This window comes from Myotis myotis, unplaced genomic scaffold, assembly GCF_014108235.1.
Source record: "Myotis myotis isolate mMyoMyo1 unplaced genomic scaffold, mMyoMyo1.p scaffold_m19_p_7, whole genome shotgun sequence".
Lineage (NCBI taxonomy): Eukaryota > Metazoa > Chordata > Mammalia > Chiroptera > Vespertilionidae > Myotis > Myotis myotis.
In genome coordinates, this window is record NW_023416379.1 from 11,372,030 (window position 1) to 11,384,806 (window position 12,777).

Below are 12,777 nucleotides of genomic sequence, written 5' to 3' on the forward strand. Positions count from 1 at the left end.
AGAGCTGGAAACGGGGCGGTGACGCCTCGAAAGGAATGACATTGGCATTTACTCTAGAACTTCTTGAACACGTTAACACACACACACACACACACACACACACACACACACGAAAACGCACTTCTGGCTTGATGGCTCCGTTACAACACTGAATGATTCTCATGCTGCAGGAAAGTCACTTGTGGGTAAAAAGAGACGGTTCTGTCCTTTTGATTTAAGTGCGGGTGTCGGGGCTGTGGCCGCCCGCTGCCCCCCTTGTGCCCATCCTGTAATCTTACTCGCAGGCGCCCAAGCCCATGGAGAGGGAGGCTTGCGGGTACAAGACATTCCGTTTGACAGATGTTAGAAAAATGTTAGGTGCCAGTTATCTGCCCAACCTCAACACAGGTTTTCACAGAGCTGGGCCAAAAAAAAGCTTATGATGGAAGAAATTCCTCTGTTTTGCAACATCAGAGTGCCTGAGTAGCGTTTCTTACATTTGAAATAACTTGCAGGAGACCGCAGCCTTTAAAGCATAGGATTCAAAGTTATTTTCCAGAGAACGAAACAGTCCTCTTGAATGAGGAACCTTGAGAGCTGAGTTTCTTTGGGCTTTACGTCCTCTTTAAACTGCTGTGAAGACGTAGGCAAGAAGTCAGTACCGTAGAAGAAAAGGGAATCGATGATGTAGGTATCAGTGCTGGAGCTAGATTTTAACTTGGTTAACATATTTATGTAAAACAGGTTTAATGTGGTTACCTAGATTACTGGTCTGTTGTATGTGTTGAGGAGGCACAAATGATTCAGTTAGATGTGGAGAGAAAATATTAGAACTTCCATTAGTTTACCTTTTAAAACTATTACTTTAAAATCGTTTTCTATTTGTGGATTTTTGTAATGGGATAGTTTATTAGGCTAACATTACATGTATATAAATAAACATACTGAGGATGAATGTACAAATACGGGGGGGGGGGATGACAAAGTAGGTTAATAGTTGCTTCTATGGAAAATAATATAATCCTATATAATAAAAGCGTAGTATACGAATTGTCCCCTCATCTGGGAGTTGTCCGAGAGTTCGACCAGAGAGTGGGGCCGGCCGGGGGAAGGGAGGAGGCCCTGGCAGTGGCAGGCAGCTGGCAGCTGCTAGGAACCCTACCAGTGCATGAATTTCATGCACTGGGCCTCTAGTAATTAATAATAAGACAAGAATAAACTGTTTTTTGTACTCACAACTGTAAACCTACTTTTGCCCAACCCTGTATTTTTTGTGTACATACCTACAAGTGATAAAAACAGTTTAGAGATCAAGGGCCTACCTAGATAACTCCTTTTGTATAGGAGATACATATTTTTAATAGGATTATTGCTGTGAACATTTCATTTTGCTGAAATATTTTCTACTTATTCAGTATACAGAGGGGGGAAAAGTTTTACAATTGTGAGTATTCGAAACATGAGTTTATTCTTGTATTATTATTAATTATTGTGTTATTTTTCATATGAACAACTGTAAACCCACTTTTGTCCCACCCTGTATAAGAGTCTACAGTAAGCTAAGTGCCATACAAGACATCAGACTTGATAATTAGGTCACTGGTAAATAGTGGTGGAGCTAAAGGTAGAACAGAATGGGCTGAGGACTTTGGAATGATTTAAAAGGTACTTTGTATATTTGAATTTAACACATGTATTATAGCAATTAAGGTATATTTATAATCCACCCAAATCCCTCTTTATATATTTAATGAATTGATTTCAGAAATAGTGTGTGCACCAACACATATTTGTCATTAGAAGCAACTTGTTCAAGCTTTATTAATAACAATGTTTAGCATTGTTCTTTATTTCATATATAAAAATTCTGTGTCATTAATAAGAACATAGTCCCTTGAGGGAAAAAATGGAGATCAGAGATCATTACTGATCTTCAACTGAGCTTCAACATGAGTTATTGAATTAAGTATAGTATTCTTTACATTCACCAGGTCTCTAATTATTGAATCAATTTCCAGATTACAAGAACCATATGTGTTCTTACCTACCCTTCTAGCTTTATCTCCTGCTCCTGCTTCCGTATGTTCTCTTATTCAGGCACACTCAATTTTTTACTGTTTTGTGTTTATGCCAGGCTTCTTCAAGAACTGTCTTTACAGATATTCCCTCTGCTTGAAATGCTTGTTCTTTCCCTTTTCTCTCTTCATCTCCTTCCCTGGGAAATTCTTGTTCATCCTGTAAGAGAGGATAACTGTGAGTACTTTCAGAGCCCCCCAGGCACAGTTTGTTGCTGTGTCTTCTATGTTCTCACAGGGTTTAATGCAGATGTTTTAGTGTACTTTACCTCTTACAATATAATTTGCCAGTTGAATAGTCTATTTCTAATACATCAGGGATGGCAGGTAAATGTCAACTTTTTCTTCTCTGTGTTTACTTCATAAGTGCTAATTGATTACAGCGTTCTCTCTGGTTGAGAGAATGGGTATATTATCAAAATTTATCAGACTAATGTTAGAAACAGACATTAATTATCTCATGTTAAATTCAAGTTGAAACCCTGTATTAGACTCATATTTTAATGTGTAAATCCAGGATAGGTTATAATATCAGTAATTTAGTATTCATTTCAGATATCAAAATATCAATGTAATACTATTATTAAAAAGCATTTATAATTATTTTCCTAAAAGTAAAACTATTACATATATTGCAAATAGAAAATTTCATATTTATACAAAATAAACATTTTAAATATGCTTATAAAATGTTAAGGTTTTAAAATACATTTGTAATAAGACTAATTTCCAAATAAAATATACAAGCACTTCAGTATTTAAAAAGAATGAATTATACTGTAGCAATGAAATCTGGTATTGCAGCCATGACTCAAGTCATGCCTATGTGTGGCCTTAGTTCTTAAGCAGTGGCTAAAGTAAGTGGAAGAAGCCAGCCTGCAGTAAGTATCTGAGGTGTGCTTATTGAAGCCCAATGCCATAGTCCATTGGAAATAAGACACTTCATTGCTGGCTATTTCTCGATCTTGCCAGAAGCTGTAATTTAGAAGTTTTTTACCCACCTATTTCATGATTATTTCCTGGCTGACAGTGGTTTTAAAATGCATCCCACGTCAGAGAGGTTGAAATAGCAGGGATGGGGCATGCACCTTAGAATCAGTGAACTTAGGGTAATGACTTTGTGTTTAGACCGGAGTCTGTTATTTGTTTGATAGTTTAGTGCTAAAAAATTAGGTCATTTTGCTCACATTTGATATGGAAGTGCGGGAATGTGTTCTTTGTACGTAATTTTCAGAATGGGTTTTATTGGACTATTTAATCTGTGAACCTGAATTTAGTTGCCGTAGGGTAAACATCTCATGTTTGAGAATTATCAGTATCCTTTTTTCTCTCTCCTAACCTTAAGGTGCCATGGCTTATTCAGGGAAAGATAACTATAGAATGAAAAGTTATAAGAATAAAGCCCTAAATCCCCAAGAGATGCGTAGAAGAAGAGAAGAAGAAGGAATACAGCTTCGAAAACAAAAGAGGGAAGAACAGGTAGGTGTTTTAAAATAATTAATTATGCTTAACACAAGAACATTATATGCAGATTTTAGAAGTTGTATTACATTGCTAATTTTTAGAGAATTTTAAATAAAAAGTGTTTTAGGAAATTGAATATAGATAAATCTATTCTTTAATTTACTGGACTTTAGAAATAATATTAGCAAACTCATGAGTCAGAATCCTGTTCTGTTTTTAAAAAAATATATTTTATTGATTTTTTCACAGAGAGGAAGGGGGAGGGATAGAGAGCCAGACACATCGATGAGAGAGAAACATCGATCAGCTGCCTCCTGCACACTCCCCACTGGGGTTGTCCCTGCAACCAAGGTACATGCCCTTGACTGGAATTGAACCTGGGACCCTTCAGTCCGCAGGCCGACACTCTATCCACTCAGCCAAACCGGCCAGGGCTCCTGTGCTATTTTTAATCACTGATAGGCATAGCTTTTCTGTTTTATTGATAAATATATATGATGTTAATTATATTTCTACACTGGTGCTAAAGAAATTTTTTACTTTTGAGTCTATTTAGATCACTTTCATTTGTTATTGTAAAATTTTCCTCCTAACATAACATTAATTATATTAATTTGTTGCTTTTGTGGTTTTCATAGCTTTTGCCCCTAAGTTAATTATAGTCTTTTTTTCTAAGCTAATCATACTGTTCCTCCTGTAGTTTCATTATCCAAATCTCTTAGCCTTCTCTGTTTGAACTTTGCCATAAGTAATTTGAAAATCTTTTAAAAGAGCACATCTCAACATTTTTCATTCTAACATATATTTAAATTTAGAAGTATCTATAATAATAAAAGCATCATATGCTAATTAGACTGGACGTCCTTCCAGATGAAGCTGCGGTGGGCAGGGGCCAAGGCAGAGGCAGCTGCGGTGGTGGCGGGGGCTGAACCCCTTGCACGAATTTCATGCATCAGCCTCTAGTTTATAAATAATAAGGAGGATGTGGGTTTCACGTACATGAATTAAAATGAATGTGTGAAGCCCTAGCCTGTTTGGCTCAGTGGATATAGCATTGACCTGTAGACTGAAGGGTCTAGGGTTCAGTTCCCCATCAAGGGCATGTACCTTGGTTGCAGGCTCGATTTCTGGCCCAGTAGGGACATGTGTGGAGGCAACCAATCCAGGTGTGTCTCTCACATCCATGTTTCTCTCTGTTGCTCCCCCTCCCTTTCACTCTCTCTAAAAATCAATGGGAAAATATCCTCAGGTGAGGATTAACAAAACAAACAAACACTTGAAAAGGACTAACAATGAAGAAAGTAGAGAAATATCATTTAGAAATATGATTATGATTTGTCATCTCCCTATATATAGTATCTAGCACAGTCCCTTCTGTATTATAATAGGTATTAAAAAAAGGGAACTCTGTTGAATTAATTACTTGAAAGAGAACTGTGTACAGATTGAAGAAGACCAGTTCTTATTTAGCTATAAAAAATAACAACATTTTTACCCTCAATTTTGACTTAGGAAATGTACCTTTATTTTTTTAAAAAATTTTTTACAAGTCATTTGGTATCTTAAATGATAGTTAATGAACGAGGATGAAAATAGTAAAGGAACATTATTATGGCAATTTATATCAGTCATTCTTTAAATACCAAAACAATGTGTTATTTTATAATCTATACTAGTAATAGAGGACTATGCAAATTGCTCAGAACGCCCTCACGCAATGACCAAACAACAGGCTGTGTGGGGTGACCAGGCCGGCATGGGGGGGGTGGGGTGGGGCAGTGAGGGGCGACCAGGCTGGCACGGGGGGGCAGTTGGGGGCAACCAGGTTGGCAGGGGGGGGCAGTGAGGGGCAACCAGGCCAGCAGTGGGGGCAGTTATGGGTGATCAGGCCGGCAGGGGAGGGCAGTTACAGGCGATCAGGCCGGCCGGCAGGTGAGCGGTTAGGAGTCAGTGGTTCTGGATTGTGAGAGAGTGCAGGCTGAGCTGAGGACCACCCCCTACCTCCTCCCCCCACCCCCCCACAGAAATTTCATGCACCAGGCCTCTAGTGTTACTATAAAAGTCAATGCAAGATAAACTAGAAGTGAATTCCATCTACCTAAGTGTCCTGCCACATTTCCTTCAGCATTTTAGGGCTTTCAAACAGACTATTCCTACAGTATCATAAAATCATAGGATTTTATCTTAGTTCAGTTTCTTCACTTGCAGATAAGAAAACTGCAGAGAAATCAAGTGTTGTATTTTCCCCAAAGGTCACAAAGTACTACTAAAGGCAGATCTTAGAACCAGAATCTAGAATTGTCCTGTCCCCAGATCCAGTGTTTTTAATGTTCAAAAGGCTCCCAAGGACCTTTATCTTTTTTGGCTTTGCATTGGTCTTTGGGGACCAGATGCACGCGTGAGTTGCAAATTCCAAAAGGGACAATTCTAGAGCTCTGGAGAGATGGGGACTAAATGTTCAGTATGTTATTCAAGTGATTGCATGCTCCAGTTATTTCCCAAAATAGTTTCAAATACAAATCTTAAATGCTTTATTTTAAAGAAGCATTAACAAAATAAGGAAATGGAAAGTTCATTATTTCATGTTTAGAAAGAAGAATGGAAATACTGTATTTAGGATGACTTTTCTGTTCAATCTTCTACTTCCTAGCTATTCTTCCAACACTGTAATTGCAGAGCACCGTCAACAAAGTCATTCATGTGTCATCTGTGTCACATATGTGTACATATAATTTTTGTTACGCTTCATACACAGATGTTCCTAGTTGGTCTTGTTTTGCTCTGACCTTCCCAGAAATGGGCAGGAGCAGACAGAAACAACATTGGGACTTTTTGCAAGAGCTGTCAGTTTAAAAAACCCCGTATTACTTCTCTCTTACTCTTTTCCCATGGAGGGTGTTTCTTGCTGCCTTGGCTGCTAGCACTCTGCCCCTCATAGACTCAACTATTAGGACTAAGGGAGATCAACTGCTCAGTGGAAGAACCAGAAATGACTGAAGTTCCATTGCAACCCAGATATTCTACATATCCTGGTTTATAATTTATAAATACAATCCTTCCGATATGCTTCTTTGAAATTGATAGTCCTGCTGATTCACACCACTAAAGCAGGGACAGTTTGATCAAGGAGATCTTCCCTCAGCTAGCCCACATCAGTCTGGTTTTGACTTTCAAGCAGAAGAATATAAAAGAGGGCAGGAGAGGGAAGAGGAGAAATGAAAGAGAAACGAAGTCAAAGACTGAGAAATGGAGAATGGAATGAGAAAGAAGGAGGAGGAGCAGGAGGAGGAGGAGAAGGTACAGGAGGAGGAGGAGGAGGAGGAGGAGGAAGAGGAAGAAAAGTGTTAAAGAGAAGGAGAGAGAGGAGAAGGAAAGGAGAGCGATGGCATAGCATGAAGTTGATGTGTTGGAATAAAAAGAACAAAGATTTTGGAGCCTGAATAAATGGGTTTTATGTTCAGCTTGACCTTTATTCGATGTTGAACAAGCTATAATGTTGAACAAACTAGAGAAATCTATTGTCTCTCAACTTCTCCATCTGACAGAGAAGGATAAAACACTGCCTGTGTTATTTCATGGGGTTCTTACATGATGAGGTGACCTATGAAATGTACCTTTAAATTTTCCTTAGTGACCTCATCATGTTTCATTCTTTCTCTCTCTTGTTTGTTTGTTTTTTTCTTAATTTTTATCCTGAGATAATAGGCATTGGGCCATCTTTTGTTAGAGGAGTTCTCTATTCCTTGTTAATCTGATACACTAACTGTTAATATACCACATTATCTCATCCATGTAATATTTACTTTTTAGTTAAGATTTTCTTGGAAACGTTCTTAGGCATCTCATAATCTGGTGTGGTCATAACGTGTTTTCACAAATGCTGTAAATTATAAATGTGCATTCTACTCATGAGACTAGCCTTTTTTTAATTTGACATAAAAACCAATTTTATTTTATTCTTTCTTTCTTTATTTTTTTAATTGTCCAAAGTTTTACATTTGTCTCCTTTTTCCCCAATTGATGTCCCCCCACCCCCCACCCCAGCCAAGACTAGCCTTTGATAAGACCTGAGATTGACCCAACACAGTCTACAGGACAAGCGCTAACCTAGTCCAGAAAGTATTTAACTTCTCATAGACAATTTAGGTCTTCATGATATAATGATTGGGAAATATTAACATATTCAGAATTTTAAATAAAATTATTAAAATATTCAGAATTTTAAATAATTTTAAATAAAATTATTAAAATATTCAGAATTTTTAATAACTTTAAAAATTATTAGCTTGTTTGTTCACTTCCACAAAAAATATAATTCCATAGGAATCCACTGTTCTATGGAAAACTCAATGTTAGAGTGATTTCTCTTTATTACAGCTGTTTAAACGCAGAAATGTCTCTTTGCCCAGAAGTGATGAATCTATGCCAGAAAGTCCTATTCAGGATCCAGATATCAGTTCCACTGTACCCATTCCAGAGGTAGATATTATAAAAATCTATTTCAAATTATACTTCAACATTATTTCGGATTGTTATCTATGTAAAGTATTTAAATGAAATTAATTATATTTTCTTTTCCGTGTTTTAGGATGATGTTATAACCGCAGATATGGTTCAGATGATTTTTTCTAATAATGCTGATCAACAACTAACAGCGACACAGAAATTTAGAAAGCTGCTTTCTAAAGGCAAGAATTGTTTTCAATATGCTTATTTGATATTACAATGTTCTGTAGTACTGACTTTATTTATGAGGTATTTTTTGAAGTACTTTTCTTTGCTAGAAGGGTCTTGATCTTTAAAATATATTTTTAAATAAAATCAGTTTTTAAACATATTATCAAAGTAACACATGTTGATTATAGAATATTTGCAAATATAAACAGAAAAATTACAGAAGCAAATATAGAAATCATTATTCCCACTGCCAAGAAACAAAGTTATAGAAACATTTTTTCCGAAAATTTTTTTTAAAAAAAATATATTTTATTGATTTTGTACAGAGAGGAAGGAAGAGAGATAGAGAGTTAGAAACATCGACAAGAAAGAAACATTGATCAGCTGCCTCCTACACACTGTTGGGGATGTGCCTGCAACCAAGGTACATGCCCTTGACCAGAATCGAACCTGGGACCCTTCAGTCCGCAGACCAGCGCTCTATCCACTCAGCCAAACTGGCTAGGGCTCACTATATTCTTAACAGCATGACTATAAAAAGAAAAAAATACTCATGTGCCGGGGTCCAACCCCAGCAGGTCCAGGGGTCCCCAAAGGTGTAGACGGAGTCGGCGAAGAAGGAAAGACACAGAGACAGTGTTCAGTTGATCAGCAGCCTAGCCAGGATCTCCAGCCAGGATCTCCAGCCAAGTTCTGGTCTGGATCTCCAGAGAGGTTCTGCTGTTTATTGTTTTGTTACATCCGTATTTATACCAGTTGATTTTAATCCTGTCAATTTCTATTACAAAGGTTAGGGCGTTTCTTATCTCCATTCCAGGGAGTAAAGATTATGTAGCTTAAGCATGATTGTTTGTAGTGATTAACTACCCGCCTGGCACTTAGTTAAGGAGTTTCATCCCCTCGCTGACTTCAGGGAAAAATTCCTACCTGGGGAAACAACCTTTCTAGGAGAGGCATCCCCTCCCTGACTTCAGGGAAAAATTCCTACCTGGGGAAACAACCTTTCTCAGAGAGGTGACCTTGGTTAAAACACACAGCGCTAAGGGGAGCAAACATATTAAGAACAGTATGCTATATACACCAGGTCCCTTGAAACATATGCTGTGCAGATGTTTCTATCCTGCAGCGACTGTGTCAAGCAGCAAGGATGGACCGGCTTCCGGCAAATTCCCCCTTTTTTATTTTTTAAATGATAGCACATGCAAATCAGTGGCCACCTCTCAGATTGGGCCGTTTAAAACTCAGAAGAAGACTGGCAAGCAATGACAGTGAGCATAACCATAAACATAGTGGATGGAGTGCACAAGGAGCCCCATTCCTGTAGAAGGTTGCCAGCCTCTTCAGTCAAGGGATTTCAGCTGTCCTCAAGTTGTTGGTTTGATTGTCTTTGTTGGTCTGGCTAGTGGGCGGCGTCACTGGCGACAGGCTTCCCGAAGCGTCAGCAAGTTGAAGGGCTGCATCAAAGGGTCCATCAGGGCCGTGGTTGATGGTGGTGTCGATGTCTGAGGAGAAGTAAGCTGTGCCCTCTGGATCCAGCTGATATGGAAAATGGAGGGTAGTAGAAAAAGAAGAGAAAGCAAAAGAACTACAAGGCATGGAAGTGTTTAGAAAAAAGAGGGAGAAGAAAGGGAAGAATGCAGCATCCTGACACAGCCCTTTCCTTCAGCTGCCCCTTTCCCTGTGGTCCAAGGTAGAAATGGGAAACAAGTCCTGTTGCAGTGAGAGGGCAGCTGCTGTCAGCCAGTCTCTGTCTTTACCTGGGTCCCGATCTGAGCTGGGCATGGGAAGCAGGAAGCAGCCATGGGGACAGGAGACCTTCCTCAGAAGGGCCGAGTGTTCAAGCCCCTGCACCATTGGGGAGGGGGGTCTGTGCCCCACCTTTGTTGCACCCCAAGTTTTCTCCTACTGGCCCCCGACTGTGCCTGTCTTAGGTTGCCCCACCCTGTGGAGTCTTACCCGTCGTTGCACTCATGTAATAGTAGCTCATTATGTAGCATTTTTTGAGTACATAAATTGAATATTTTTCTTTAACTTTTGACCTTTGTAATTTGCCTCTGTTATTTGTCTAATTTTATATTGAGTTTATAAAAATTTCTTATTAAATAAAAATTTAATGCTTGTGTTTTAATTATGTAATTTATAGAATTAGTTATTCCAATTATACTGAGTTGTATATATGAATTGATAAAAATTTTGAAAATGCTCTTGGCTAGCTGCTTTATCTTCCTAAGAGAAACAGAATTTAGTTACACATGAGGAGTAAAAGAAATTTTATTTTCAGGTCAGCATAAATGACAAGATGTTTGCCTTTGCTTTCTTACTGTAGTTCTTGTTTACAGATACATTTAACTTTTGTTTTCCATTTCTGCCAAGCTAATGTGGCCTAGAAGTGTTAGGCAATCCTTATATAACCAAGAACGGCTTCCTCTTCCTCAACATACTCTACAATTTTTGTTTTTGAAATTGGGATTATTTTTTGAATCAGGATAATATTTAGAAGTACTTTACATTATCATATTCTCTTTCAAGATTTCTTTTTCATATATGCATTATATTAAAATGAATTGACAGGATTCATTTAGATTTAATTCTGTTTAAGAATGTTAGAATATGCCTACAGTGTTTTTATACCACAACTTCCCCATTAATTCTTTAGTTTTTAATATTTTATCCTCATTTGCCCTATTCCTCGTGGTATTCTGTTTCTTTTAAACTGTAGTTTCTTTTTCAGAGAGCCAATGATTTTTTTCTGTTTCTTTATAGTGGGATTTTGCTTGCCCAAGTTGGCACATAGCAGGAATTATATACTGCTTGTTGTGAGTTCCTGCAAAATCTTTTAGGCCTAGAAAAATGTTAGTTTTACTGTCATTTTACTTGATCCATTACTGTAGGAAATATGAAAAAGGAGCTAGAACTGGAAGAACTCTGATTTAAGTCATAATAGTGACATTTTGCTAGGATATCCTATTTACTTCCGTATCATGGCCACTTTTGTAGATGTAAATCACAAGTTGTTCTTTCTTAAATCCCAGTTTTGTAGAAATTTCTCCAAAGTTTTTGGTAGTGGAGGACTCTTAGTTTTAAATGCTGAAGCAGATAACTGCTATTGTACTTACATTTATACTAGAGGCCAGGTCCCTTGGCCTGGCTGGTGATGGGGGTGGCGGGAGGTTGGCCAGCCGGGGGAAGGTGCCACAGGAGGTTGACTGTGGGAGTGCATTGACCACCAGGGGGCAGCTCCTGCATTGAGCGTCTGCCCCCTGGTGATCAGTGTGCATCATAGCAACCTCTTGACCAGTCATTCAGTCATTCACTTGTTTGGTCGCTTAGGCTTGTATATATATCCTCCTCCTATATAATAAAAGCCTAATATGCTAAGTATCTGGTCGGCCATTCAACCAATCCAAGTGTAATATGCTAATGATATGCTAAGGCTGCTCAACTGCTCACCATGACGTGCACTGACCACCAGGGGGCAGACAGTCGACCGGTTGACCAGTTGCTATGACGTGCACTAACCACCAGGGGGCACATGCTCAATGCAGGAGCTGCCCCCTGTTGGTCAGTTCGCTCCCACAGGGGGAGCGCCGGTCAACCAGAGCCAGGCTCATGGCTGTGGAGGCAAATGTATTGTTTTATCCTGTTGATGTTTTATAGCTATAATTATAGTTTAAGCTAGGATCTAGAATTTACATTTTGAAGATTTCAGACTTTTCATTTAGAACACCCAAACAAAAACTTTATGTTTATGGCTTTACTAGCTTGGCAGAAATAAAGTAGTTTTTGAACAAATGAAAAGGACAGAAAATTTGTAGAAAAAAGAAGAGAAGGGAGAAAGAAACCCATTCCTAAATAAACCTTCCTTAACAATTGAGAACATGATTTCTAAGATTTACACTGATTTAAAATGTAATAATAGAGTTTTTTCTATATCATGACAGGATTTATACAGCTCTTTTATGGTTACACTTTATTTATTCTACTGATTAAACACAATATTTTAACATGTATATATGAGTTATTTATGATTGGAAATGCAACCCAACACCAGAATTTAGAAGAAAAGGAGGAGTCAAAAGTAGAAATGAGGTTTTTTATTCTGTGAATAATAGATGGACAGATTACTAAGTGATAGACAAATTTGGGTAGTGGTATAGGGCAAGGGGAAGGTATAAGCAGTGATATTATGAGTTTGGTTTTGGTTATGCTACATTTTAAAGAAGTTGAGAATAAGAAATGGGGCAAAAGACACTTAAAATGTGGTCTAGAATCTAAAAGAGAAGAATTCAGTTATGGGGGTTAGATTTATGGATGATCACAAATGATAATCACAAGGGACAGGTGAATTAACAGGTAAATTTTCTAGAAAGAAAGTAGATAACAGGGAGAAAACCAACCCGAAGGAGCATCAACAGAGAAGTTCCTGGAGAAGCCTAGGGTCTACTTTTTGCTGAAGTAAGGGAAAGGAAAGAGTTCTTGGTACTTAGATTGGAGTAACTGAGATATGTTTATTTTAATTCTGAATGCCTTTGTTTTAAAATTTCTTAAATATTTTATGATTCTCAAAAGCCCTCTGCATTTC

At 38.0% G+C, this 12,777-nt stretch overlaps 1 protein-coding gene across 1 annotated transcript in view; it reads left to right on the top strand.

The window, feature by feature from the left end:
* The window catches only part of KPNA5 (karyopherin subunit alpha 5), a 43,155-nt gene that overhangs the window by 784 nt on the left and 29,594 nt on the right, over positions 1-12,777 (top strand). Inside the window, exons 2-4 of the mRNA XM_036318284.1 lie at positions 3,400-3,533; positions 7,896-7,997; positions 8,107-8,206. Coding sequence (XP_036174177.1) covers positions 3,405-3,533; positions 7,896-7,997; positions 8,107-8,206 — 331 coding nt within the window. The 5' untranslated portion in view covers positions 3,400-3,404. The remainder of the gene's footprint in view (positions 1-3,399; positions 3,534-7,895; positions 7,998-8,106; positions 8,207-12,777) is intronic.